The sequence below is a fragment of the Numenius arquata genome, chromosome 2 (genome assembly GCF_964106895.1).
Source record: "Numenius arquata chromosome 2, bNumArq3.hap1.1, whole genome shotgun sequence".
In the NCBI taxonomy this organism is placed as follows: Eukaryota; Metazoa; Chordata; class Aves; order Charadriiformes; family Scolopacidae; genus Numenius; species Numenius arquata.
The window spans coordinates 28,850,798-28,877,280 of NC_133577.1; the positions used below are offsets into that span (position 1 = coordinate 28,850,798).

General features: G+C 39.4%; 1 protein-coding gene across 3 annotated transcripts in view; it reads right to left on the minus strand.

Moving 5' to 3' along the window:
- SMYD3 (SET and MYND domain containing 3) overlaps positions 1 to 26,483 on the minus strand; it is a 422,465-nt gene that overhangs the window by 356,133 nt on the left and 39,849 nt on the right. For all 3 annotated transcript variants that reach the window (XM_074168179.1, XM_074168178.1, XM_074168177.1), the window contains 3 exons: positions 15,086 to 15,149; positions 3,731 to 3,838; positions 2,641 to 2,698 (listed from right to left, as the gene is read on the minus strand). In XM_074168179.1, the coding sequence (XP_074024280.1) occupies positions 2,641 to 2,698; positions 3,731 to 3,838; positions 15,086 to 15,149 (230 nt within the window). The remainder of the gene's footprint in view (positions 1 to 2,640; positions 2,699 to 3,730; positions 3,839 to 15,085; positions 15,150 to 26,483) is intronic.

Sequence of the window (26,483 nt, forward strand, 5' to 3'; positions counted from 1 at the left end):
AAGAGGATTATTATGCACTATGAATCAATTTCATCTCTGTATAATGGTCAATTGTTACTTTATTTTAAACATCCATCCTTAATGGGAATGGAATTAACCTTTTACCAAGAAAGCTTCTTCCCCATACATGCTAGCTGGTCCCACCCAAGCTTGCTGGCCTCCAGGAAGGACAATTCAAGATCTGTGCACCTCCAAAGCTATCTCTTAGTCACTCACTTAAAAACAGGATGCAATTAAAGCAGGTGTCACTGGGTTTGGTTAAACAGCTGTCTAGTGTGTACGACAGTTGGGTTTCTGTGTTCTATCTCACCCGAGCAGTCCCTCTGCTTGAAGGTACTGACTATTTTGTAGGTTGTAAAATTAGCTATCACAGAGTCCCCATTTCAGAAACACCACAAAAGTGAGCTGCTTTAATAATCTCCTGTGAACTACTTCTAGCAGAGCACTAAATGCTGGCTTACTAAAATGGCCAGTACTCATGGTTAGCTACCAGCCAGTAGTCATCCAGTGGAAGGACCTTCAATGTGCTTCTAGCCTGGTATGGTTTCTGTATTTGCAAACTCTTTGGTTCTGTTTAGACTTTCTCTGGAGCCACTGAGGGCCACCCTCGTTACTTACACTATTTCCTTGTTTCCAGTCAAGTCAAGGGAAGTGGAGATTATCTTCTGAGGGGTCCTGAGAAACCTCAGTTTGTATGGAATTATGAGTTACACAAAAATCTCTGCCTACACTAGATAACATTGTTGTACAAGTGATCAATATTTAATTCTTAAAGGGAAACTCTTCCCTCTAGTGTCACTGTGCAACCTGCCATTGATACAACAGAGAATAATTTTTTTCCTTGGATCCCAGCAGTCCCATGAAGCACAGAAGGGCATAGTCTTCATAATTTTAACTTCATTTGAAGCATTTGGAAATGCTGCTCTTAATTCACATACTCATCTAACCCCCCACAAGCCTTTGTTACATGATTTGAGAATATCCATGGCTGAAAATCATGATGCGGATTCAAATTGCAGAAATGCATTCCCTCTATCCCTTTTAATTTGTTGCCTTAAAGTCTTTTGCTCTTCCAGCTTGGGAGAAGGTGGCAGAATGTCATGATGTACAGAAGTAAAACGTAGTACTAATTACTGTACTTTTTTATATTTTTTTTTATATTTCTACCCAATACTACCAATAGATCAAGCTGGTTTATAGCCAAAGCTCTGAATAACACTAAGAAAATGTTGAGATAATCAAGATATTCACATTACTCTCTAGAAAATTCCTTTAAGCAAGATGCAAAAGAATGAACTAAGGATGTATTTCTTCCCTTATAAATCTTTAACCTTTAAGCTACCACAAAATCTGGAAAAAATGTTTTCTACTTCAATGTCAGCTCTGCTGAGAGATGATAATGAGCATCCTTTCCTACCCAAGCAGCTGAAACTTGTGAAACCACAAAAATAGTATCTGCGTAATTACCTTTTTTTCTCCATTGAAAAGCCAGATACAAGACAGATATACACGTATCCCTTGTAAATTTTAGATTTTTTTTCCTTTTTCTGAAAGCTATTTTGAAGCTTTATGCAAGAGCACATAAATATTAAAAAAGTAAAAACTCAATGTAAAAAATATATGTATTTTTGTGTATGTTTATAAAAATATTGGCACTGCATTTAATAAGGCAGACAACAGGTAAACTAAAAATTGAACAGGCAAGATGTAAACTGTAAAATGTGAAAAAATATTAAAGCCAAGAAATCAGGTGGAAGTTTTGCTTGAACAAGACATGTATTTTTCTTTATCTTTGAAAAAAATGTTCTTCCCCACGTGGCCAGCAGGAGTAGGGAAGTGATGGTGCCTCTGTACTCAGCGCTGGTGAGGCCTCACCTCGAGTACTGTGTTCAGTTCTGGGCCCCTCACTACAGGAAGGACGTTGAAGTGCTGGAGCGTGTCCAGAGGAGAGCCACCAAGCTGGTGAGGGGTCTAGAGAACAAGTCATATGAGGAGAGGCTGAGGGAACTGGGCATGTTTAGTTTGGAGAAGAGGAGGCTGAGGGGGCACCTCATTGCCCTGTACAACTACCTGAAAGGAGGTTGTAGAGAGGTGGGTGTTGGCCTCTTCTCCCAAGGGAATAATGACAGGACCAGAGGAAATGGTCTGAAGTTGCAGCAGGGGAGGTTTGGATTAGGTATCAGGAAGAATTACTTTACTGAGAGAGTGGTCAGGCACTGGAAGAGCCTGCCCAGGGAGGTGGTGGAGTCGCCATCCCTGGAGGTATTTAAGAAACGTGTAGACATGGCACTTCAGGGCATGCTCTAGTGCCCGAGATTGTTGGTTTGTGTCTGTTTGTGGGTGGGGTGGGGTTGTGGGCATTTGGTTTGGTTGGTTTTGGTGTTGGTGTTCTGGGATTTTTTGGGCGTGTTTTTTGGGGTTTTTTGGGTTGTTTTTTTTTTGTTGGTTGGACTCGATCTCAAAGGCCCCATCCAACCAAAAATATTCTGTGATTCTGTGATAGGTTTTAGCAGATTTTGTCTTTGATTCTGTTATTCTACAGAGTAGACCATCAGAAGGCAAGCTTCAAGAAAATCAGATGGCCATTCTGTAAAGCAGAACTTGGAAGCATTTCATGCAATATGGTTGGCAATTACTTACTTGACTGAAGATTGGAAAAAGAGTAGAGTCTCTCAGAAAGGCATACTGATTGTCTAAGCTGTAGAGAAAAACAGTAATTAACACTTACATAGCACGCTTTATCTTGAAAACACTCTAGAAGATTGATTATTCAATGTGATATGCCTGCAAAATAATTATGTAAGAAATACTAATTTTTTCTTGCTGTTATAACACTTTTAGTAATTTATTTTTTTTATTTTTTTAACTTTGACATCTTACACTTAGTAATTTACTTTGGCCCTTCACACTATAATTGAAAGCAATTTATGAGGTTAGCAGTCTCAGATTTCATGTGACTATAATTAATGCACAGTATAGCTAGGTACATATTTGCCCTTTAAAAACATTCATGTACACACTCTTCTTAACAACGTATAAATTAAGGTATTAAATAATTTTTTATCACCTCAGACCACAACAAATGCACATATTTTTATCCAAGACAGACAACATCATGGCAGGGTCAGCAAAAAAATTGAGCAAATCCTTTTTAATGTACAATTCTAGTCATAAGCTGCTTAACCCAACACAAAATTTAGTCCACATAAATGTCAAACACCCAGGACTTCCAAGAGAGTTTAGAAAAAGGAAAAAAAAAAAAATTGAGATTGAGAACCCAATATTGAAAGCATGGCATTATGCCCTCTAAAGGAAGGACTAGCTAACAGTGTTTCTGTCCTTACCACTCATCCAAATAAGACTGAACGAGGTTCACAGTGAAGTTAATGGAAAAGCACCAATAACTTCAGTAGTATTGAAGAAAAAAACCCTATCCCTCTGTGCTTTCCTTCTAGGCAGAAATAAGTTCCAAATGCTATCACATAGTCACAGGGAGAGAAAAATCAATAAATAGGTCCCTTGAGACTAATTATGTCCATTTTAGCATTTCTTGATCCTTTCAGCATTTCTGCAAATTAATCAGTAGTCTTGTAATGCAATATGCAGTCCAATTTTGTTCAGCAATCCCAGTCACTTCATCTTTCTAGCTCTTAATTACATTAAAAATGTAGAGTGAAAAGTATTTATCTGAATCTGCTACACTGAATAAATCTAAAAGAATGTTACTTACTAGTTTAAAAACAATCCTGCCCGCAAGTCTGACAGAGTCTGGAGGAATATTGGGCTCAACGCTCTTAAGACACCGGCATTCTTGCTTGTGGTCCAGCCAAGCTTCTTTCTATTAGGATTTTTTAAAAAGGAAGAGAAGGAAGAAACCTGCATATTATTTTAAATAACTACTTTTTATATATACACATATATATATTTCACATAAATATATATTTTACATAACCTACTTTTTATATATATACACTCATATATTGTGCATATATATATATATAGTTATTTATATATGCACACACACAAACACTCTCAGCCTTGCCATGGGCTGGACCTGGGGAGCCAGAACTACGACACCATCACAGCCATTGAGCTGGGCTGGGAGGAATGGCTGCAGAGCCAAAAGTCAGCTCCCAAGGAGCAGAAAGGGGACCTTCCTTGGGTACTGATATCCACTGATTCTGGCAGCCTCTAACACAGGGAACCTTGGATGCCCACTGCCAAAGAAACAGCAGCATACATGCTTTACCAGCATAGTCTAAGACTGCAGCTATAACACGAGTGTTGTAGAAAGGGATAGGCTGGGTTATCCACTCAAATCAACCCCATCATGCCACTCCATCCTCCAATGTAATTAATTGTGTAACTATGGACACTGGATTGAGATACTACAGACACTGGAGCTACAGCAGTGCAGGTTCAGAACACAACAGTATCACCATTATTCTACCTCAGAATTTAACTTTACCTTTAAGAAAGCCTAAGAGAAACACAAACAAAAAAGTGTATGGTCAAGTTTCCCAGTCCAGTTCCTTGCCAATACAAAGCTTTCTTCAGTCTACTTCATGCTACTGTCTAACAACGCAGTCCATACCATACTTTTTCAAACACTCGAACATTTTCGAACATGCCTTCTTGGCCTCTGTCTTCAATAGTCGGACCAGCTACCCCCAGGGTGTTCAGCCTCCTGGGCTGGAAGATAAGGATGGGGAGCAGAACAACCCCCCCGTAATCCAGGAGGAAGCAGTTAATGATTTGCTTATGCACCTGGACACACATAAATCCATGGGGCCGGATGGGATTCACCCAAGGGTACTCGGAGAGCTGGCGGGAGAGCTCACCAAGCCTCTCTCCATTATCTATCAACAATCCTGGTCAACAGGAGAGGTACCAGATGACTGGAGGGTGGCCAATGTGATGCCCATCTACAAGAAGGGCTGGAAGGAGGATCCGGGAAACTATAGGCCTGTCAGCCTGACCTCGGTACCAGGAAACATCATGGAGAGGATCATCTTGAGTGAGCTCTCACAGCAAGTGCAGGGCAGCCGAGGGATCAGGGCCAGCCAGCATGGGTTTATGAAAGGGATCAACCAACTTGATCTCTTTCTATGAGCATGTGACCCACCTTCTCGATGTGAAGAATGCTGTGGACATTGTCTACCTGGACTTTGGTAAGGCCTTTGACACCGTCCCCCACAGTGTTCTCCTGGAGAAGCTGGCAAATCATGGCATAGACAAGTGTACTCTTCACTGGGTAAAAAACTGGCTGGATGGCTGTGCCCAGAGAGTTGTAATTAATGGGGTGAAATCCAGTTGGCGGCCAGTCACCAGCGGTGTCCCTCAGGGCTCAGTTTTGGGGCCAGTCTTGTTTAATATCTTTATTGATGATCTGGATAAGGGGATTGAGTGCACCCTCAGTAAGTTTGCAGATGACACCAAACTAGGTGGGAGTGTTGATCTGCTTGAGGGTCAGAAGGCTCTACAGAGGGATCTGGACAGGTTGGATCAATGGGCCAAGGCCAATGGGATGAGGTTTAATAAGGCCAAGTGCCGGGTCCTGCATTTCGGTCACAACAACGCCAGGCAACGCTACAGGCTTGGGGAAGAGTGGCTGGAAAGCTGCCCAGCAGAAAAGGACCTGGGGGTGTTGGTGGACAGCCAGCTTAACATGAGCCAGCAGTATGCCCAGGTGGCCAAGAAGGCCAACGGCATCCTGGCCTGTATCAGGAATAGCGTGGCCAGCAGGAGTAGGGAAGTGATGGTGCCTCTGTACTCAGCGCTGGTGAGGCCTCACCTCGAGTACTGTGTTCAGTTCTGGGCCCCTCACTACAGGAAGGACGTTGAAGTGCTGGAGCGTGTCCAGAGGAGAGCCACCAAGCTGGTGAGGGGTCTAGAGAACAAGTCATATGAGGAGAGGCTGAGGGAACTGGGCATGTTTAGTTTGGAGAAGAGGAGGCTGAGGGGGCACCTCAATGCCCTGTACAACTACCTGAAAGGAGGTTGTAGAGAGGTGGGTGTTGGCCTCTTCTCCCAAGGGAATAATGACAGGACCAGAGGAAATGGTCTGAAGTTGCAGCAGGGGAGGTTTGGATTAGGTATTAGGAAGAATTACTTTACTGAGAGAGTGGTCAGGCACTGGAAGAGCCTGCCCAGGGAGGTGGTGGAGTCGCCATCCCTGGAGGTATTTAAGAAACATGTAGACATGGCACTTCAGGGCATGCTCTAGTGCCCGAGATTGTTGGTTTGTGTCTGTTTGTGGGTGGGGTGGGGTTGTGGGCATTTGGTTTGGTTTGGTTTTGGTGTTGGTGTTCTGGGATTTTTTGGGTGTGGGGGGTTTTTTTGTTGTTGGTGGTGGTGGTTGGACTCAATGATCTCAAAGGTCCCATAGAATCACAGAATATTTTTGGTTGTATCTGACACCTTTAATGCACAAAAGGAACTTGTAAAGACAGAATGAAAACTCCATAGAGACCTAGAAGAAATACCTTCATTTTTTGTCCCATGTTACTGTTATACAAATAATTTTCTTTACCTTTATGCAACGTGCTATAAATAACATCATCAGCTTAGTTCAAATTGGTATCACCATTCCAGCTAGGTGAAATTTTTATTAGATAAATACATAGGCTCTGATTCTCATTTCATTGTGGCAAGAAGAGATGGAGCTGCACACTTCACAAAATGGGAGAGAACTAGAAGAGATGCCAGAATTTCCTCTGTCTTAATTCTGCCAACATACGCAACACTCTAGGCAAGCATTCACTCAGCAATCAAGACCACAGAAGCCTATAGCGTCTATCCACTTCACCAAAATCCAGCTGCTCTAAAGCAATGAACAAGTTTTCCATGCTGCAAAAATTGTCCCCAAACATCCCTGAGCTGATGAAGCATTAATGTCCATGGCTGGGAGGACTGGTGATGATATTTTCACAGTTCAGACCAGGAATGGTCACTGTAACCAAAATTTACTAAAACAGAAGACAAAACCAGAAATATTTTAGCTGAGTGTACTACCTGAGCCTGCAATTTGTTTCACAGGTCACTTTAGAGTAGCAGACAAAGACTAACGCTTCCAAATACCAGAGAAGAGACAGGATGACAAGGTGAGGGAAAGCTGCTATGCATCGAAATGTCTTTTTTTCTTTTTGCCCCTTCCTTGTCCACCCCCAAATCAGTGTGGAAGAGCAACAAGACTGAGTCTTCATCTAAAGAAACATGTTGGAAGAAACAGTCAATTTCTGATCACTTTTCTTTTTTTGCCTGTCTTTACAAGCTGAAAATTCTGTTTATAATTTACAAAAACTCTAAGCTCATCTCATTAACATAGAACATATCTACACATTTTATTTATATATTCACAGTATATGTTTGAAGCCACCCAGCTGTTTCAAATACTTTTAAAAAGCAAATTGAAAAAACAGGGCATAACAAAAAATTGCTGCAATGACAAGAACTCAGAGTAACCAAGGGCTTCTGAAGGTGACATTTTCTCACAGATATGCAGTAAGAAAAAAAAATTAACTCAGAAAAACAGCTTCTGTTAGATATCTGCCACAGAGAAAATGATAAAATGTCTAATATAAAGAAATTACATGTTCAGCAATAAAAAAAAAAAACAAAGAGGGAATGGCAGTGATACATGCAAGTGCACATCACACCTGTAGACGCTGACATGCTAGTTATAAAGATTACAAAGGCTATCAAACATTTCTTTCTTAAGCTGCTGTTAAGTGGGGGAATTGTTTCAGGTAACTAGGTTTCAGCACCAGTAGCATTTATTCTGTTTCATTCAGGGTGTTGGGTTTTCCCCCCTTTGGCTCACACATAATAAATAAATTGGACTTTTTATTTCTTTCAGATACATGGGAGATTTTTGATTTCATTTCTTTTACCCATAACTCTACATGGGGAAAAAATGACACCAAGAAGGCATTAATCCAAATACAGTTAGTGTCACATGCTGTCTGACAAATAAAAGTTAAGTATCTACTGCTGAATAGAATTATTCTTGTCTAGAAGAAACAAGGTCATGCTTGTAAATGTCCAGACATCATTCTGTGTAATATAATTATATTGGCATTTTTATCCCACTTAAGCTAAAATTGTTCTTTGGAGTAAGACTTTATCTGTCAAATTCTTTCCCTACATAACTGTTGCAGAGAATTTTAAACATGCTAGAGGTGACATCAAAATGATTAATGGCTTACCCAACCAATAAAGCCCTAATGAGATGAAATCTGCAGTACCACATAGCATCACATGCCACGTTTCTTTGAGATGTACTCCCACGTGAGAAGAACAGTTCAAACACACGCCTTCTGCAAAACAGCGCTTCAGCCAAAACAGATGCCAAAAAGGAATTAGTCTGACTCCTCTACAGAAGGAGCGCTGGAACAGGGACTGCCATTCACTTCCTCCCAACTAGCCAGGGAGAGGGGAAAAAGCTCCAAATGCATTAAGTATAATGAAATTCAACAATATTTCTTCTAACTAGCAATACAACGAGGATACAAATTACAGAAGAATATGAAACCATGAAGATTTATGACCCTGGAGAGTCAGTCTCTAACAATACTTGTTGGTGGGCTTATATTGGTCCCACAGTTCTCCATGTGAGGTTTTCTTAACTGCATATTCTGGCTTTCAGTCAAAGCTTTTATATCCCATATTCAGCATGAGTATAAATACTGCAGTGCAGAGGTACAGCCACGTGGTACAACCCTTCTACCTCTCCAACAGGGAAGGTCTTCCAATTTTGCAACAGATTTTTCCCCTCCTGTTAGAAATGAATGCTATCAGAAGGAAGTAAAGACAGACAAATAAACAGCGCAGGACAGTACCCAGCCCTCCTCCTCCAGGCCTCAGTACGCTTAGTAACTTATAAAGAATATCCCTCCTTTCAGCTCCTCCCAAATCACTGTCTCTCAATTCAAGCTCAATGTATCCCAAGTGCAATTCCTCAGGCTTTACCCAAGTGAAAGGGTCAGCACCCACATAGTTTAGGAGATAGGGCCATATATAGCTGTTTACTGGTAGCAGATTGAGAATCTGTGCCCCCAGAACGAGCACCACACAAACACCAATGCATTACTGGGTTTCACTGGACAACTGGCTCAGGGCATGGGCAAAGACCCCTCTCATCTGCCTGAAAGGTCTTGCATGTTTTTTAGCTGAGCTGTTTTGCCAATGTGCATCCATTCTTGACAGACTTATGCTACCCTTGTCTCTCGGTGGTCCCTATCCCTATGAAAGATCCTAAACCAATGTTTATGAAATGAAGGTTTCCTTTGTCTCCTATGCAGGATCAAAAAAATGAATGTTTCCTGCAGATAAACATGCTAATGAAAAGCAGCTAAAGACTAGAGCACATAAAATAAATAAAAATTAAAAAACCTAAATCAACATGGGGTATTTTTCCATTGGAAGGTTTTGATTTGTTAAAAAGACATCATTTGTGATTTCCAAAGGATCCTTCAAATGTTGAGAGAATTTTATTTATTTATTTTTTAATTAAGCCCTTTGAATAATGTTTGATAACAGCACATTCTGAATTCTGTTTGAAATGACTCTCCCATTTTTTAGGGATTATCATCTGTATTACTAGTCCCAAATCTATGGGATGCATCAAATTAAGAAATATTGCCAAGGAAGATCACAGCAGTGATTACGAGGAGCAGCAGACATGGTAACTCTATGTTTGGAGGGACACCCAGCCAATGTAACAGTGCTAGAAGGCAGCTCCAGGAAATTAGGTGTCAACAAATGGGAAAGGGGCTACAACAGCAAAATGTTGAAGAGGGAGCAAAAGTCAATGATGTCCAACTGAAAAAAAAAAAAAATTAAAAGCAAAAGTTCTACATATGCTTGATCCTTAAATCAGAATTCAATTGAAAAAGGTAAGCCCAAAGGATCTCTTGTGATAAACTGCAGCTCTACTATTCTAATATTTCTGAAGTAAACTAAAGTGGTAAAATTGAAAGCAAACTGCTTCAACTGGCAAAAAAAAAAAGGGGGGGGGGAAATTTTGAAATTTGGTACTACTCACTTGAAATTTTCTATTTTGACATTATGGAGATTTCTACACACTGGAAATTTTAATTCCCATATAGTTTTGTTCAGGACTCCTGGCTCTGCCCACATATCTCCTTAAAGGATAACAGTTTACAAAAAGGAAAATATCTTTCAAAAGACTATTTCTTCTCCTATAGGTTAGTCCAAAGACAGTTTTTCTTAACCACCTAACATTTTAAATCAAATTCAGATTTTTACAAGTTATTTTCACCTTTAAAAATGGCTCATTTTGGTACATCCTAACATAGGAATCCCCTGCTGCATTTACACTGAAGTTTCATTCATGAAGTCCACCTTTATCCTAAACCTCATTCAGCTACTCAGATTAATCTTTTTTTTTTAAGTCAGATTTTTACATTAATTCTGATTTCATTTAATGCATTAAGCATAAAACTCCAGAAAATTGACAGTTTTTAAGCTAAAGCTAAGTCCTTTCAGTTGTAGGATAGTCTCACTTTGAGGTAGAATAGAACCACTTTCTGTTCAGTAATTTTACTTCTTAGCTAGGTCTCTTCTAACTCTCTGAAATTAACAGCTGATTGTGCAGAAAATGGTTTATTCTCAGAGTGATAAGACCCGTGTTTATAGTTCATGCCAAGGAACGGTATGCAGAGAGGCTCTTGCTTATTGTTATTGCTATAACAACCAAGGTCAGCTAATTTCGTTAATTGCCCCATTCATAGATTCATAGATTGGTCCAGGCCGGAAGGGACCTCCAAAGGTCATCTAGTCCGACCTCCCCGCAGTCAGCAGGGACACCCCCAACTAGACCAGGTTGCCCAGGGCCTCGTTGAGCTTCACCTTGAATATCTCAAGGGAAGGGGCCTCAACCACCTCCCTGGGCAACCTGTTCCAGTGTTCCACCACCCTCATGGTAAAGAATTTTTTCCTAATATCCAATCTAAATCTCCCCTTCTCCAACTTAAAACCATTGCCCCTTGTCCTGTCACTGCAGGCCTTTGTAAACAGACCCTCCCCAGCCTTCCTGTAGGCCCCCCTCAGGTACTGGAAGGCCGCTATGAGGTCTCCCCGGAGCCTCCTTTTCTCCAAGCTGAACAACGCCAGCTCCCTCAGTCTGTCCTCATAGGAGAGGTGCTCCAGCCCCCTGATCATTTTGGTGGCCCTCCTCTGGACCCGCTCCATCAGGTCCATGTCCTTTCTATATTGAGGGCTCCAGACCTGCACACAGTCCTCCAGGTGAGGTCTCACCAGAGCAGAGTAAAGTGGCAGAATCACCTCTCTGGATCTGCCGGCAACACTTCTTTTGATGCAGCCCAGGATGCGATTGGCCTTCTGGGCCGCGAGAGCACATTGCCTGCTCATGTCCAGCTTCTCGTCCATCAGCACCCCCAAGTCCCTTTCCTCAGGGCTGCTTTCTAATACCTCATCCCCCAGTCTGTATTTATACTGAGGATTGTTTCTTCCCAGGTGCAGAATCCTGCACTTGCTTTTGTTGAACCTCATGAGGTTCAACTGGGCCCACCTCTCCAGCCTGTCCAGGTCCCTCTGAATGACATCCCGTCCCTCTGGTGTATCGACAACACCACACAGCTTGGTGTCATCTGCAAACTTGCTGATGGTGCTCTCAATCCCTCTGTCTATGTCTTTGATAAAAATGTTAAACAGTACTGGTCCCAGGACGGACCCTTGAGGCACACCACTAGTCACTGCTCTCCATCTGGACTTAAAGCCATTGAGTACCACCCTCTGGGTGCGACCATTCAGCCAATTCCTTATCCACCGAACCGTCCACCCATCAAATCCATATCCCTCCAACTTGGCAAGCAGGATGTTGTGAGGAACTGTGTCAAAGGCCTTACAGAAGTCCAGATAGATCACATCCATAGGTCTCCCCTTGTCTACTGACCTAGTCACTTCATCATAGAAGGCCACTAGGTTAGTCAGGCAGGACTTGCCCCTAGTAAAGCCATGTTGGCTGTCCTGAATCATCCCCCTGTCCTCCATGTGCCCAAGCATGGTGTCCAGAAGGATCTGCTCCATGATCTTCCCAGGCACAGAGGTGAGGCTGACAGGTCGGTAGTTCCCAGGGTCCTCCTTTCTTCCCTTTTTAAAAATGGGTGTGATGTTTCCTTTCTTCCAGTCTGCAGGGACTTCACCTGACTGCCATGACTTTTTGAATATCATGGATATCCATTGGAGGGTTGGAAACAGAAAAGTGTAGAAGGGTTCCACCTGCGGGGAGGAGCGGACAGGACAGGTGACCCAAAACTGACTAACAGGGGTATTCCATCCCATCTGCCCCATGCTCAGAATAAAAGCTGAGGGATCAAAGGGTCAGCCCTCCTTCTTCAATGGTTGACATCCAAGGAGGACTCTGCCTGTTCATCTGCCTTTGATCCCAATCTGTGTGTTCCTGACTCCAGAGCTGGAATCCAGTTCCCACCTGTAGCTGAGTCCAGTCTGGGACTTCCCTAGTGCCTGACAGCAACATCATCCTGGGAGCTTGATATGGTTTTGTATATATCATATCCATTTCATTATTCCCTTTTTATTATTAATATTTCATTAAAGTAGTTTAGTTCCTTCTAAACTCATAAATCTCTTTATCCCTCCTCCTCCTCACCTTGGAGCGAGAGGTGGGGAGAGAGCATCTGTTGCCCATAATTGGCCAATTTGGTCTAAACCATGACAAGGATTAATTTAATGAATCAAAAAATAATCAAATCATTCTGCAACTAAGTGTAAATTTTAAATCCAACCACACAATTTGCATTTTGAAGTTACCTGTAATTATAAAACTAAAAGAGTCTGGTTCTGCCAATATTCATTTTTTAAAACGTGCAAACTGCAATTTCATTCAATACCCTGCTGTTTATTTTGTTCAGCAATTAGTTAAATTAGAAGTGCACATATTAATGAATTGCACTAAAGCTACAGAAGCTAAGTAGAGCACGAAGCCTATGGCTTGGCCAAAGAGAGCTTTGCTAACAGCTGCTATAAAACCAGAGCTGCACAGTAGTTTAGCTAGCTTAAAAAAAAAAAAAATATATCAACTAGAGGACAGTCCTTAAAAGTAAACAGATCTAGCTGGTCTCAGTTTTATCTGGATCATCTGTCCTGAGTCAGCAATCCCAATAAATTCACTGTTTTGACTAGAAAATAACATTTTTTCAGTTATTCTCAATTGCTACCTAATATCACAGGTTATTATATAATATTAATTAAATATTAATTTATTGATATTAACTGTTCAAGATACTACATAACAGTAAATAGACAGCACTTAGTGCAGATTACTTTTAGCAGCAGCAGTTTGTCTCACTGAAATCAACACCTACAATTGCGGATGGCTTCAAGCACATGAACCCTACGGCAGGAAGCATGAAGGAAAGAGAGCCAAGGTGGCTTCAGACTATTCAAACATGAATCCTTGAAACATATTCACATGGTTGTTTTGTCCAAGGAGAAAGCCCCATTTCCTACCGTCATTGCTACTACACCTAGGATGGCACAGGGTATTGCATTACACCTTGCAGATTTGCTTGTGCAGGTCAGTGCCAGCACAGTCTCATTTCACAGTAGACACTTGCCAACAGTAACTGTACCAATGACTCCCCTGGCAGATATTTGTTTTAAACTTACATTGCAAATACTCTGGTCTTTTATATTCTTCAGTCATCTTTTCCTCATGATCTCCCATAATAAATCTACCTGTGGCATTATTATTAATGCTACAGTAAGCACCTAATGTACGTTGCACGCATTTGCCATACAATGAATCAAAATGACATATCTTCCTCTTTTCCCTATCCATATGTTTTAATGCCAAAAAGGAGGGGGTTCTGGCATGTTGAGAACACTGCAGATTATACTAAGGATTAATTGTTTATAAAAGCACACGACATGAAAAGATCATTTGAACATCAAGGACTTAACTTAAAAAGTTCAATTTGTATACATCAAATAGAGTATTACTACTAGTCTGTTTTGACCATTAGTTGGTTTTCTTCATTTTTCTCTATTTAGGAAAAAAAAAAAAAAAAAGAAACAAACCAGAAATCACAACACAAAGCTAAGAGGAATCATTTAAAAAAATCAAGGGTTCTGTAAGGCAACCCTCGTGTTTCATAACTCAGGTGCCTGGTCCTCTGCTGTGTTAGACGTTACACAGTCATTTACCTTCGCGTGCCCACTCAGTACCAAGTCCTGCCAACTTCTGCACACATTCTTAAGTGTCAATACAAGCCAAATATAAAAGCTAAGGTTTTAGGTTTGAAGACCTTTAAGAACTGTTTCATAGGATAGAATCACAAGATATTTCAGGTTGGAAGGGATGTACAGAGTTCTCTAGTTGCAAAGCAGGGTCAGCTCTGTGGTCAGACCCAGCTTAGAGCTTCATCTAGTGGGGTCTTGAAACCCTCAAAGCATGTAGATGACACAAACACCCTGGCCAGCCTGTTCCACCTTTTGGCTCTCCCCAAGGTGACACAGCTTTTCCTTATATCCCATGTGAACCTCCTCTCTTTCAACTTAAGCCTGTTGTCCCTTGTCCTCCCATGCACCGCTGTGAAGAGCCTCACTCCACCTTCTTGAAAACCTCCTCAGAGATACAGTTTTGCCCAAGGTCTTCTCTGCGAGTTCTTGACGCATATTCCCTCTTTAAAAAAAATGGAATATATCACAGAATCATAGAATATATATTTTGTCATGATAAAAATTACTCTTGAAATACAACTTGTTTTACTGCAAAATTGACTTAGAGCCTTCAGTCTACAGCCAGCAAAGCTGAAGAATTTTTCCTCCCCCTCTAACCAAGCACAGCCAAACTTTTCAGCTTAGTTTTGTCTGTTGCACCGATCATAATCTTATATTTGTAACTATAAAAATACTCAAATAAAAGAAGGCATCATGTTTACACACTCTGTCCATAACTACAAATAAGAAATTGCAGTGTGGAGGTATGACAATGCGCAAAAAGTGTGGAGAACCTGTAAATAAAGACATCAAATGCCTATTTTCTTCAACCCTTTAGAGCTGTTATTTTTCGTCTTACCTGACAAGATTTACCACAGTATTTAGCAACCTTGCACTGAGAGCACCTCTGCAGATGTTCATTCCTGTTTAGAAAAAAAAAGAAAATCAGTTATAAATACAAATAGAGTTTTGTATTTATCCATCTTACATAACTAGCAATTTTCAAATATTCTAAGACAAGAAAAATATGTGAAAAACAACACTAGTCTAAAGTGCACTGTTATGCAAGAAGAAATTGTGCATGGTTACATTCAAAGCTATATTCACAATCCTTTACTCATGTGACAGCACCTCTGGGGCCACTTTGGGTCAACAGTAAATATATCATATGCTTTTTTTTTTCCCCTCCATATAGCTATAATACTCAGGAGTTTGATTTTTTAGATAGCTCATTAGAGCTGTGCAATACAGCTAGTTAATCTATTTATTATCTGTCTTGGGTCTTGTCTTAAGCAAGCGTCACTCTCTGTCTTAAGCAAGACCTTACTGTGAACCTGGAATTGTGACATCAAAACATAACTTTAGAACAGATTCCAAAGTTGACACATCTGCAGAAATTTCTGTTCTAAGAAAATACTTCTGACCGGCAGACAATAAGACCAAAATAAAAATTAATTGGGGGTGGGTGTTGAAATAAAAATCCAGTGAAAGATGGAAGGATAACTACCAGTGCTATACCTCACAATCTAAAGGTTAAAAGCACCTCCCTGACTCTAGTACCGTTTTCTGATGCTGTCTTAGTTCACAGTTATACGAGTTAAGAAAATATCATGGAAGTTTTTAACTTTCCTTAGACACTAAGGAAATAAATGTGAAAGCACACAGAGAACAAATCTTACACCTCAAATACATAAGTTCAGGTAAAGAGATTTATTTCAGATAAGTAGAAACGAGATAGATTTCGAAGCTTCCCTCCTCTCTTATTTCCCTATAGAAACTACTGAACATGTTACGTTATTCTGGTAATACTGGGAAGTTTTCATTTTGATTTCTTAACATGCAAAGTTACTTACATGCTTTATGGGTGCTCATTAGGCTGGGAAAGCAGTATATACTTTTGTTGTTGTTGTTAACACTAAAGACACAACAATTTACTAGACTGTATGGATGGCAGAATCTTTATTACTTCCCCTCAGACTTCCTCCTGGCCATCTCTCTGCCCTTAATCAAGCACAGTGCCTGACTGGGGGCCACCATTACCTTGCAAGCTGCACACAGCTCAGTTACAACCACAAAACTGTCACCATGAGCTACTCCTCAGTACTCCCCTTCTCCATCCTTCTGCAAGGCAAGGAAGGAGGTATGTGTCAGTCACGCCACTTTCCCCCACTTTCCCCCTCAAAAGGCAATTTTAGTAATATAATTTTGCATTGCTATAGTGCTTTACATTTAGCTAATATAGATTAATTCAACCTTCGAATTTAATTGGGAGATAACTAAGCATTTAACACAGCCCATTTTTTACTAAAAGGGCAAGTTTAAATGACCAGATGAAGGATCTTTCTCTGCAAGATTTCTGATGTCTGCACATGGGTCCTAGGTGTGTTCTTTTCACTCACACTCCCAACTCACATGGCTAAAACAAGGTGTAATTCTCTATCTCTGCTTACACCAAGAATCCCCCCCATTATCATCAGTAATCTATAGGCTGCATACCCTACACTCAGATTCCCAGCTCAACTGCTTTATGACATGACCTTTCTTTCTTCTTTTATTTACATCACCCAGTTGTCTCCAAATTTTAATTTCTACAGGTGACTTCAAAATGGTAGAACAATCTCCAAAGGCCACATCCAAAAAAGACAGCACCAACATGTTCACAAACTTCATTCTAGAACTTCTGGATGATGAATTCAGCCCACTGATTGCAGCCATGACACCAAAACTATCAGGAGTAGGGGCAGAACACCAGAAATACCATGGAGCATCCTCTAGCACAAACCAACCTCTCCTTTCCCTCAAGTCCCAGAATTTGAAAAGGTATTTTGCTGCTATATCAAAGTATTGCTATGTTTGAATTATTAAAAATAACAGCTTATGCACTGTCTTAGGACTCATAAGCATTCAGGGAGTTTAGATAGCTGCATTGGTCAAAGATTAAGAGGAGTATTAGGTACAGATCATCACAATCAAGCAACCATCTTCATTTCTACTGCATAAAAATCACTATTCTGTTGCACAATATTTCATAGCCATTTCTAATAACTACCAGGAGAAAACTAAATTATAAATATTTCAGATATAAGCACATTTTGCTAGTGCCTTCTTTACCTTCCTACCTGCAAAGCCAGACCTGGAGACTGAAAAAACTAGCAACTGTTGGATTCCTATAAACAGAATCCAAAATCTTGTACATGCACAACAGGTTTTTGATTTGAAGGTACAATGTCTGAGGATGATTCAGAGTTAGAAACAAGTGTGAAATCTTCATTTTGCCAGCTGGAGATAGCTGCTTCATTTTCAAGGTTGAGCAATAGCACAACTTTAACCAGCCTATGATAGAGGAACACATATTTCTCATTCTAGATTAGATGCTCAAATCAGAATAATTTTGGGAAGAAATACACTTCAGTGAAATAACAACTGTAGACAAAAAAAAAAAAAACAAAAAAAAAACGAAACAGAAATGCTGTTTGGACCTGCTCATTGATTTGGATATCAGAAGCAGTCTGGGTATAAATACATGCTCATGAACTATGCATATAAATTCTTTCCCATCAAGACAAGTATTGACACACCGTTTATTACTAAGCACCATGTTGTATCAAGGACATAAAAGAATCATTTAGAAGAAATCCACACCTTCTTTCTAGATATTTCACAATTAACAGGATAGATTAAAACTTTTCTGAAGCTAGACCTTTCAAATTACTGAAAGATGACACTACTAGGACTTTAACCTGTTTAGTTATTGCTTTATTATCTTTCAAGTCTGCCAGTGAACCATTCACATCATTGCAGGCAACATAACCACTAAAAATCTGCCTCCTTATCTAGAACAAAAAAAGAAAGCCAAGCACCTAGAACTTTGGTTTGCTCTTCAGCTTCCCACATGCATGGCCGCAGCCCTTGAGATGCTCACTCTGCAGCCTGTCCCTGTTGTCCTTTACAGGTCTGTTTTACAAGGCTGCACAGAATCACAGAGGTCAGGAAGGAGCTTTTGACCTCTCTGTTTCTAGATATGTCCTTTGTATTCAATATTCTACACCCATGCTAGCAGCCTCTATCAAAATTCTCTTCATTGTTATACACTATTATCTGAATGACTAAGTGCTCACCCTGCTGCAGAATGAGCAAAACCGTTTTGAAGACAGACTCTTTTTGTTCTAAATGCTATTCATAAAAACACAGTAACGAGTTAGGACTTTGATAACAGAGCATTTGCAACTTCAGTCCCATACACATTAAAGTACCAAAAAGTCTCAGCAGCAACAAGTAAAACGCAGATTCCCAGAGCAGAGTAACTATAACTTTCTGGAGCCAGAATTTAAGTAAATGAATGCCCATAACTATCAGAGAAGTCTCTCCTACAGATTTCACATTCTTCCATCAGAGGGCTAGATCTGACAATCTTAATATACTGCAAGCATAGCTTGCCTTGGTATACCTCTTGGTATTTTTCCAGAAATGCCAGGATTTACTGGAAATGTTGGTGTTAAATCATCAACATGTATTCATTCTTTCTTTTGTAAAACAAATAGTGGACCTGTCGCCACAAAACACCAAACTCCTTCAGCACCTACTGAAGTTTCAATACTTTACAGGATTATTTCTTTCTATTCTTCATCCCTAACGGTTAATGATGCTGCCGTAACATATACAAACACCAAAATCTAAGAACCATCACTCAAAACTTGGATTCTTGCCAAACTGACACTACCAGTCAGATTATTTGAATAAGGTGACTCCCTGCTAGCACTGTATAATGAATGAACTATCCATTCATCTTTTGGGGTTTCTTTGAATGACAAGCAGATGTAGAATGCCTGAATGCCTGTTACAGAGCTGAATAGTAAAGCTACTGGTGAAATTGTTGCTTTTTCTTCCAATCCTCTCCTCCCTCTTGGACTAAAAAAAAAAATATCTTTGAAATTTATAGCATCTATTTATCTTGCTACATGACATTTTAAACATAAACCAGCATGATCTAAAACACTTAATCTGAATATAAAGAATTCAAGAATAAGATTAATGTATTCAAATATACAGGATTCATGTATTTTAGAATGTTTTAAAAAGTGAGACAATTTGCCTAGTTTATTCCTGTCCTTCTCAATATTTTATTGATGTTATAGGCTTTATTGAAACATATTTAAAGTTACTGTCAAGTATTCCCCTGCATTTCTCATTACCTGTAAACATCATCTGGAGATAGTATCAGGTTACTCACAAGGTATCTACCGCATCTTGCCTAATGCGACTAATTTCATGGATGAGAAAATGCACAGAATTTCATCTAATGCATTCAGTAATACTTTAATCTCTGAAAAAGTTTCTGCCACAATAGAAAAAGAAAGAAAGACGTAGCAACTGAAAATAAATTATTAATTTTCCAATACAGCTTCAACAAGATTCTCCAAACAATTACAACCCCTTATGAAATAGCAAGCTCAAGTGAGGATCTTATCCTGTACTAAAAAAAATCTACAAGAATAAAATAAGCAGAGGTTGTCAGTTGCTGTCTAGCATAGTGTTCCAGTCAGGTGAAGAATCTTTACCCAGAGGAATTTGGATATTACTAAATCTTTTCATCATTATTGTCTGCAAACACTATTCACAGAACAAGCTCTCCCAATATGTATTGAGCAGGCAAAAAAATAAACCCAAGTACATAGGTGGATGGGGAAAGTCCCAAGGGATTGATATGGACAGGAGATGAAAACCTACGAGATAAGGAAAAAACTAGTAAAACAGTTCAACTGGAGGTGGCACACACATGCTCCCCAGCAAAATAACTCTGTTTCTTTTGGCTTTTTTTTAATTTCCTTTTTGTTAAAGGTATAAGAAGACTAGAGCACTGTAAGGAGAGGGCTGACGATGAGCACTGAAGCAGCCAAGTTTATGGGAAGGTGCTCCCAAGTATAAGTTTCAGCCTGGGAGACAGCCTGAAAACACATGGCTAAAATCCTAAGAAGAATGTGCCAAGCCTGAATCACAGAGCGAAGAGGTTGACAAGGGTTTGCCTGGACTCTCAGGTCCTATCAGAGCCACACTCACACTCTCACAATGTACAAAATGCGCCCTTTTAAAAACATCACAAAATACTTGTTTCCCAGGAAGGACCTAATATAATTTTAAAAACCACAACAAAACCCAACCAAATACAATTAGACTACTTAATTTATAATGAAAATGCATCTACACTTCTCTGCTGATTGCAGGCACTTGACTTTCAACCCTACTCACAAGTTAAGTGTCAGATATAACAGAACATTTGATTACCAGACTGCACTCAACACTCCTTCCTATGCAGTTTATTCACACTTCTGCTTCTGCCACAGCTTGCAGGACAAAAGGGCAATCTCACACAAATCCCCTACTGCATTTTTGTTGTTTATGTTTTTCAGTTAATAATACCGTAATATATACATATAACAAAAGAGCGGCTCTTTCAGACGCATGTCACGTTGAACTAATTTCCTGAACAAATTCTTAGACCTCTGCGATTCAGTCGAACATGTCAAGTGCATAAAGTCTACTTGGATTTTCTCATGCCTGTGCATTTCAGACTTGTCACAAAATGAAAGCAATCAATACCCACAATAAGCAAACATGTCATTCATCATTTTACCAAAATTCTTCTGTCTTCTAATAATAAAAATAAAGATGCGAATAGCAAACTTCCATTTTAAATTTGGTAGATCTGAGAGCAGAGGGGTTATGTTAAATGCATTTACAAGTTACTTTCCTCACCTCTCTCCCAGCACAAGAATAACACAGTGTAGCAGCACAGTTGGTCCCCAGCTGTTACCCCACTGTTGACCCACATGGGCATCAGGCACTGTGGGTTGGAGGGCATCTCCAGCATACCAAAAGCCACAGCATGGCTCTGGGGACAAGGACAGAGGGTGCTGGGTGTCAGGTGGCAGCAACCCCAGGGCATACAACCTCTGCAACATCCCAAATCCAAGCCCTTGGCATGCAATAACCCTCCACAACCAGTGAGCTGTGCCCACAGCAGAGATTCCTAGCCCCTCTGGTGCCCTGGGTGCTGACTTGGGGGAGCTTGGCAGGCTCAGGGCTTCTCCTCTGCCAGGGCCCTGAACCTGCTCTGAAACTGCAGATTAGCTGGTGGAGGAGAAGCCATCCTCCATGCGCTCCACGGCCCACAGCCTCTGAAATAAGGCTGACAGGGTTTTCTGCCCTAAGCTTATTCTGTACACTCTTCTCTGGTCCCACGTAACCTGTTGGGTCTTGGCGAACAAGAGTACAACAGGTAAGAAGCCTTTGAAACCTGTGTTCCTAAAAAGTCATGCAAAAAATCTTCTATGTTCTCAGACTTCATTGTGTTGAGCAACTAAATGAATTATCTTTTTTATCCTAAGAGCAGCACTGGGGAGAATTAGCTTTCTGAGAAGTAGCAAGAATGACAAATATTTAGAGTTAAACGATAGTAACTACAGCTGACCATCAATGATCAGAGTCACTTATTCAAGTGAGAACTAAGATCTTATATATAAGAAAAACACACCTACTTTGTTTCCCAATATAACGATTATCTGCTTTATACCTAAACATACTACAGAAGTGGTAAACAAAACACCTGGTCCATGACAAAAGTTCAGTTGAGGTATTTGAACTCACAAGCCCATGACCTACTAACACAAACAAAAATACAGGTTATTCAGGATGACTTCCCATAATTTAAGTCTTGGGTTCTTAAGTCTCACGTGCCACCCTGAATGCCCACATTCAATGCTGGTTTCTGTAATTCTTGTTACACGCAGCCTTATATTTAACACCCTGAAACCTTTCTGGATACATTCTATATGGAAAAAACAGAATTCAAATAGATGAGGGAAGAGAGAGGATCCTTCTGCTTAGGATGGGCATCAGTTCTGTTCAGATTTTGCAAACATTGTTTTTGTGTATGTGTATATATATACACATATAAAAAAAAAATCTTTATTTGGTTTTAAAGTATACACCAAATTGGTAATGAACATGCTGGGTCATATGACTTCAGCTGACAGGAGGTTCTGGATGGTATTTTTTATCTGTTGTTGTGTGTTAGGTGTTTTTCTGCATCTTGATTTTTCTTCTGAAGAATACCTGGTCTGAAAATTATGAAAAACATTTTCTAAATTAAACCTTGTTATGGCCTACAGTCATTTTGTCATTCCAGTATCATCTTTTCTGAGAATTTATGTTGGATTTTTAGCTTTTTCTTCTTTTGGTGGACAAAGGAGCCAAAATCAAGGTAGGAAAAACAATAGAAAGACATTTAAACAGTAGATTTTCATTTACTCTTATGTAGAAGCTAGTCTTTGTGTTCATGCAATGATAGCAGCATTGCTAAATTATGATAAGAAAATATTTGTTTTTCAAAACTTTTTTGCACTATATCCAACACTTATAGAATGGTGCAAGATTCTTCACTGAAACTGAAAAGTTATCCCGAGCCACAAAGAGACAATTCTCCTTCAATTAAACTGAAAAAAAAACCTCATGTTAATTTTCAGAAAATAGAGCCACTAGAAGTGCAGTACTTATTCTGAAACCAAGAACAGAATTACACACCTCTCCATTAAGCTGGTAACTGATAAAATGCTTCAGATGCAATGCTTTCCAATAAAATCAGTGAAGGAAGTTATAAGAAAAAATACCTAAAAATACGGCACTCAAACAGGCAAGAAATTTAATGTTACCTTTGAATTATATTTCTTCATTCAATATTTACCTCTGATCCTAACCTATGCCAGGAAAAACAAGAAAATCTCTCTACTGAAAACCAAGAAAATACTTCAGAAGTAATTTCAGTAGAACAAGGCCCTTTAACTGAAAACGTTGTTCCGGAGAAGCACTCAGCATCTCCCAAAACAGTACCCTTTTGTTCTAGAAGACAGACTAGGTTTAGAATAAAATACCTTTTACATTTATACGTGTGTATATATGTACATATGCATAGTGTGTGTATATATAGAGAGAAAGACTCACATGCACACTTTATCAACATGCACGATGAATAAAACAAATGCCATCACAACAGAGATCAATAGTTGTGTGAAAATACTGTAATTAGCCTCTCAGCAAAACTCACAGCTATCCCCCACTGAGAGCACTGAAGCAGAAACACAGTGGAATTTGGCTCCAAGAGCACAAGGTAACTACTACAAATTGTCTCCTACACCTACTTGCCCTAAAAAGCTAATTTGACACAATTTCTCTCAAATCAAGACCATCTCCAGTGTTTGCCTGCACTTGACACGCCAACATGACTCCAGCAATTTCAGGCTTAAACAGATTAATTTCAGTCACACAATACCTTCATTCCACCTCGGGATTTTAATCAAAGAAAAAGCCAAATACTGAGGAAGAGTAAGATTATATAAGATTACATTTCATCACAATATGAAAAGGTCATATCTGTAACTTAGAAACACGTAAAAAAGCTACATGCAATAGTTTTAAATGCTTATTTCAGGAACATATGGTTACAATCCAATGAAGCCAAGTATAACAAAACATCCCATCTTTCACTTTTCCCTATAAAAATGATAAAGTCATTGCTCATTAACCTGCTGTATGTCCAAGTATTTTTTTCTTTGACCTATAAGTCACTGTTCCACAAAAAGAAAGTTGTTACTCTAAAATATCATACTGCTGTAAATATTTACATCCTGCTAGTATTACCTCCTGGATCACATGGATCTATGATTTTCAGTGAAATATAAACCCCTCTGACCCTCTCAGAGAGAAATATCTTCATCAGCTTTTTTCTTTCTTAGCTCCTTTCCCTTATTGACCTTGTGATTATTTTTTTTTTTTTTAAATATTACAGGCAAAAAACTTGAACAGATACAGCTGGACTCAAAATAAGCTGTGGTGCATTTCTTTTTGTAGATTTAGAATTTGTACATCCAAATGGCGGAAAGCAAATGAGGGTATACAAGCTAAGAAGCACTCCCGAAGCTACATGTGCAGTGAAGACTCAAGTTGCTTTCAAGGCCTCTGCTAAATATTCCACTGTAACAAGCACACAAATACCACGGATGAACTGTGTGGTGATATTTGTTCACCTCTTGCTTGCTTCTGCCCCCACTTCATTTTGTGTCAGTGCCCCTACAGAAGCAGGACAAGGTCCCAAACCTGTTCCTTGCTCAACACTCTAAGAGAGTCACAGCCATTGTGGGGCTGGCCAAGATACTGCAACCGCTGATCTGAGAAAGCCTCTGCAGGACTGCAGTCTTCCCACTCCAAAATAAACAACCAAGGAAAGCCATAAATAAGTTCCACATCACTGAATACTTACTATCTGTACTCTGGTGACATCTGATGGCTAAAAGCATAACAGATATTTCTTCAATTTCAAAGATTAGTTATCCAAGTTTGCCTTTTCCACTTAGTAGAGAAGCAAAAAAAAGTCAAAAGAAATGTCTCTATAACCATAGTAACACCTATATATTTTCAGAAAAAAGGTAATAATAATTTAACATTTGAGAGCACTAGTGTTAGTGTACCTCAGTCCACTTCCCACCCATTATACCTACTAATTAGTAAGCAAGCAAAACCTGTACACCCTTCATGGTTTCCAAATTTGTCAATTTCCAACAGAAAGGTCTTTAAAAAGAAATTGGCCCAACTGAGAATTGTATTTTAGAATCCTATGTCATCACTAGCTTCAGAACAAACTTTCATGTTGAAGAATTGTGTTTGACCTGGAAGGCGCGTAACCCTGAAAATTTCAGTAGTACTAACCTGCTTGAAGATATGCACATGTTTCGGCGTGGCTGCAAATGGCAGCTCTCTCTCATAAACTAGTACTGTTATTAGTACTGCTATGTTTCTAACTGTAGCCAATACCTTCATAAAAGAGAGTTATTTCAACTGATGAAGTGTCCGAATAATTTAGTGTCTCCCAGAAACTGCTCCTTATTTTAGAGAGGGAGCACAGATAATACTTGCAAAAAGATTTTTGAATAAATTCTGTTGGAAATGTAAAAATGGAGATAAAAACGTGGGTAGCTTTCATAATTCAAATAACTCTTGAACTAATTTTGTTCAATCTTTAATTTTTAATAAATGATCCCATATATTTTTAAATGAAGCCTTTTCCATTTCTAGCTCAGTTTATCACACAATATAATAATGATCTTGCATTAACACGAGATAACCAAGTGCTTTTTAAAAATCTGAAACTATTATTTTCATTAATAGAATTAATTTCTTAATTAAGTCATGGGAATTTCAAGATGCAATGTTCTCCCTCACACCTAGCTAACAGTTCTATTTTTTTTTCTTACAACAGCATTCCATAGAGAATGTTGAAAGAAGGAGGAGCTGCCAAGCCATAATATTTGTCATAAGGTAAGAAATTGTCATTGACCTTCCTGCTGACTTGCCCCAATCACGATGCATCAGTGCACACATTTTCATTTCAAAAATTGCCACTGGTATTGAAGAAGCTTCAAAGAGGCACAGACACTGTAAGGAGGTTTGAACAAATATGGAGAATCACAAATTGATATGGATTCGCCGTGGATTTTGCACAATTATCCAGTTAAAATTGTTTTTTATGTTCCAGAAAATACTACCTTTACACCACTATAAGTCTTCAGTTAAATCTCATTTTCTCCACGGCCAAGAAACATGGGCCTTTAATCATTGTACTGTAGCTTCAGCAATGGGTCGTGTGTGAAATCAGATTATTTGTTTCAGTTCAACAACCATGGAATGAAACTTTGAAGAGCACAGTACAAGAAAATGAGAAATATGTTATTCCTTATTTGCAAAGCAAGAAAGAGAAGGTTTATTGTGATGGGCAAACACTGGGAGAGAGATAGAGTTTTTGTTAATGTATGTCAGCGCTGATATGGTTTAAAGATATCAGTAGAAGTTAAATAATCGACAGCAATGCTCCACTTTGCAGAATAAAAGAAATGCCAGCAGTACCTATTTGAAAAACATGAGCCTCTGGTAATTTCTAAAGTCAACCATGCCCCAAATCAATGAACTGAAAAAATGCATGGGAAGGAATGATCTATCACACTGTTTTGTAAAAACTTCACTTTCATTAAGCTTGCAAAATGAAAAGACTTCAAGTGTATACATATATACATGTATATATGTATATATTTTTACACACATATGCAACCTCTCTTAGCTTTCTTACTCCTATTCTGAATTTTTCATCTCCTATTTGCTACTTCCTTCTGTGTCTCATGAAAACATGACACACTAATTCATCCCCTTTCTTC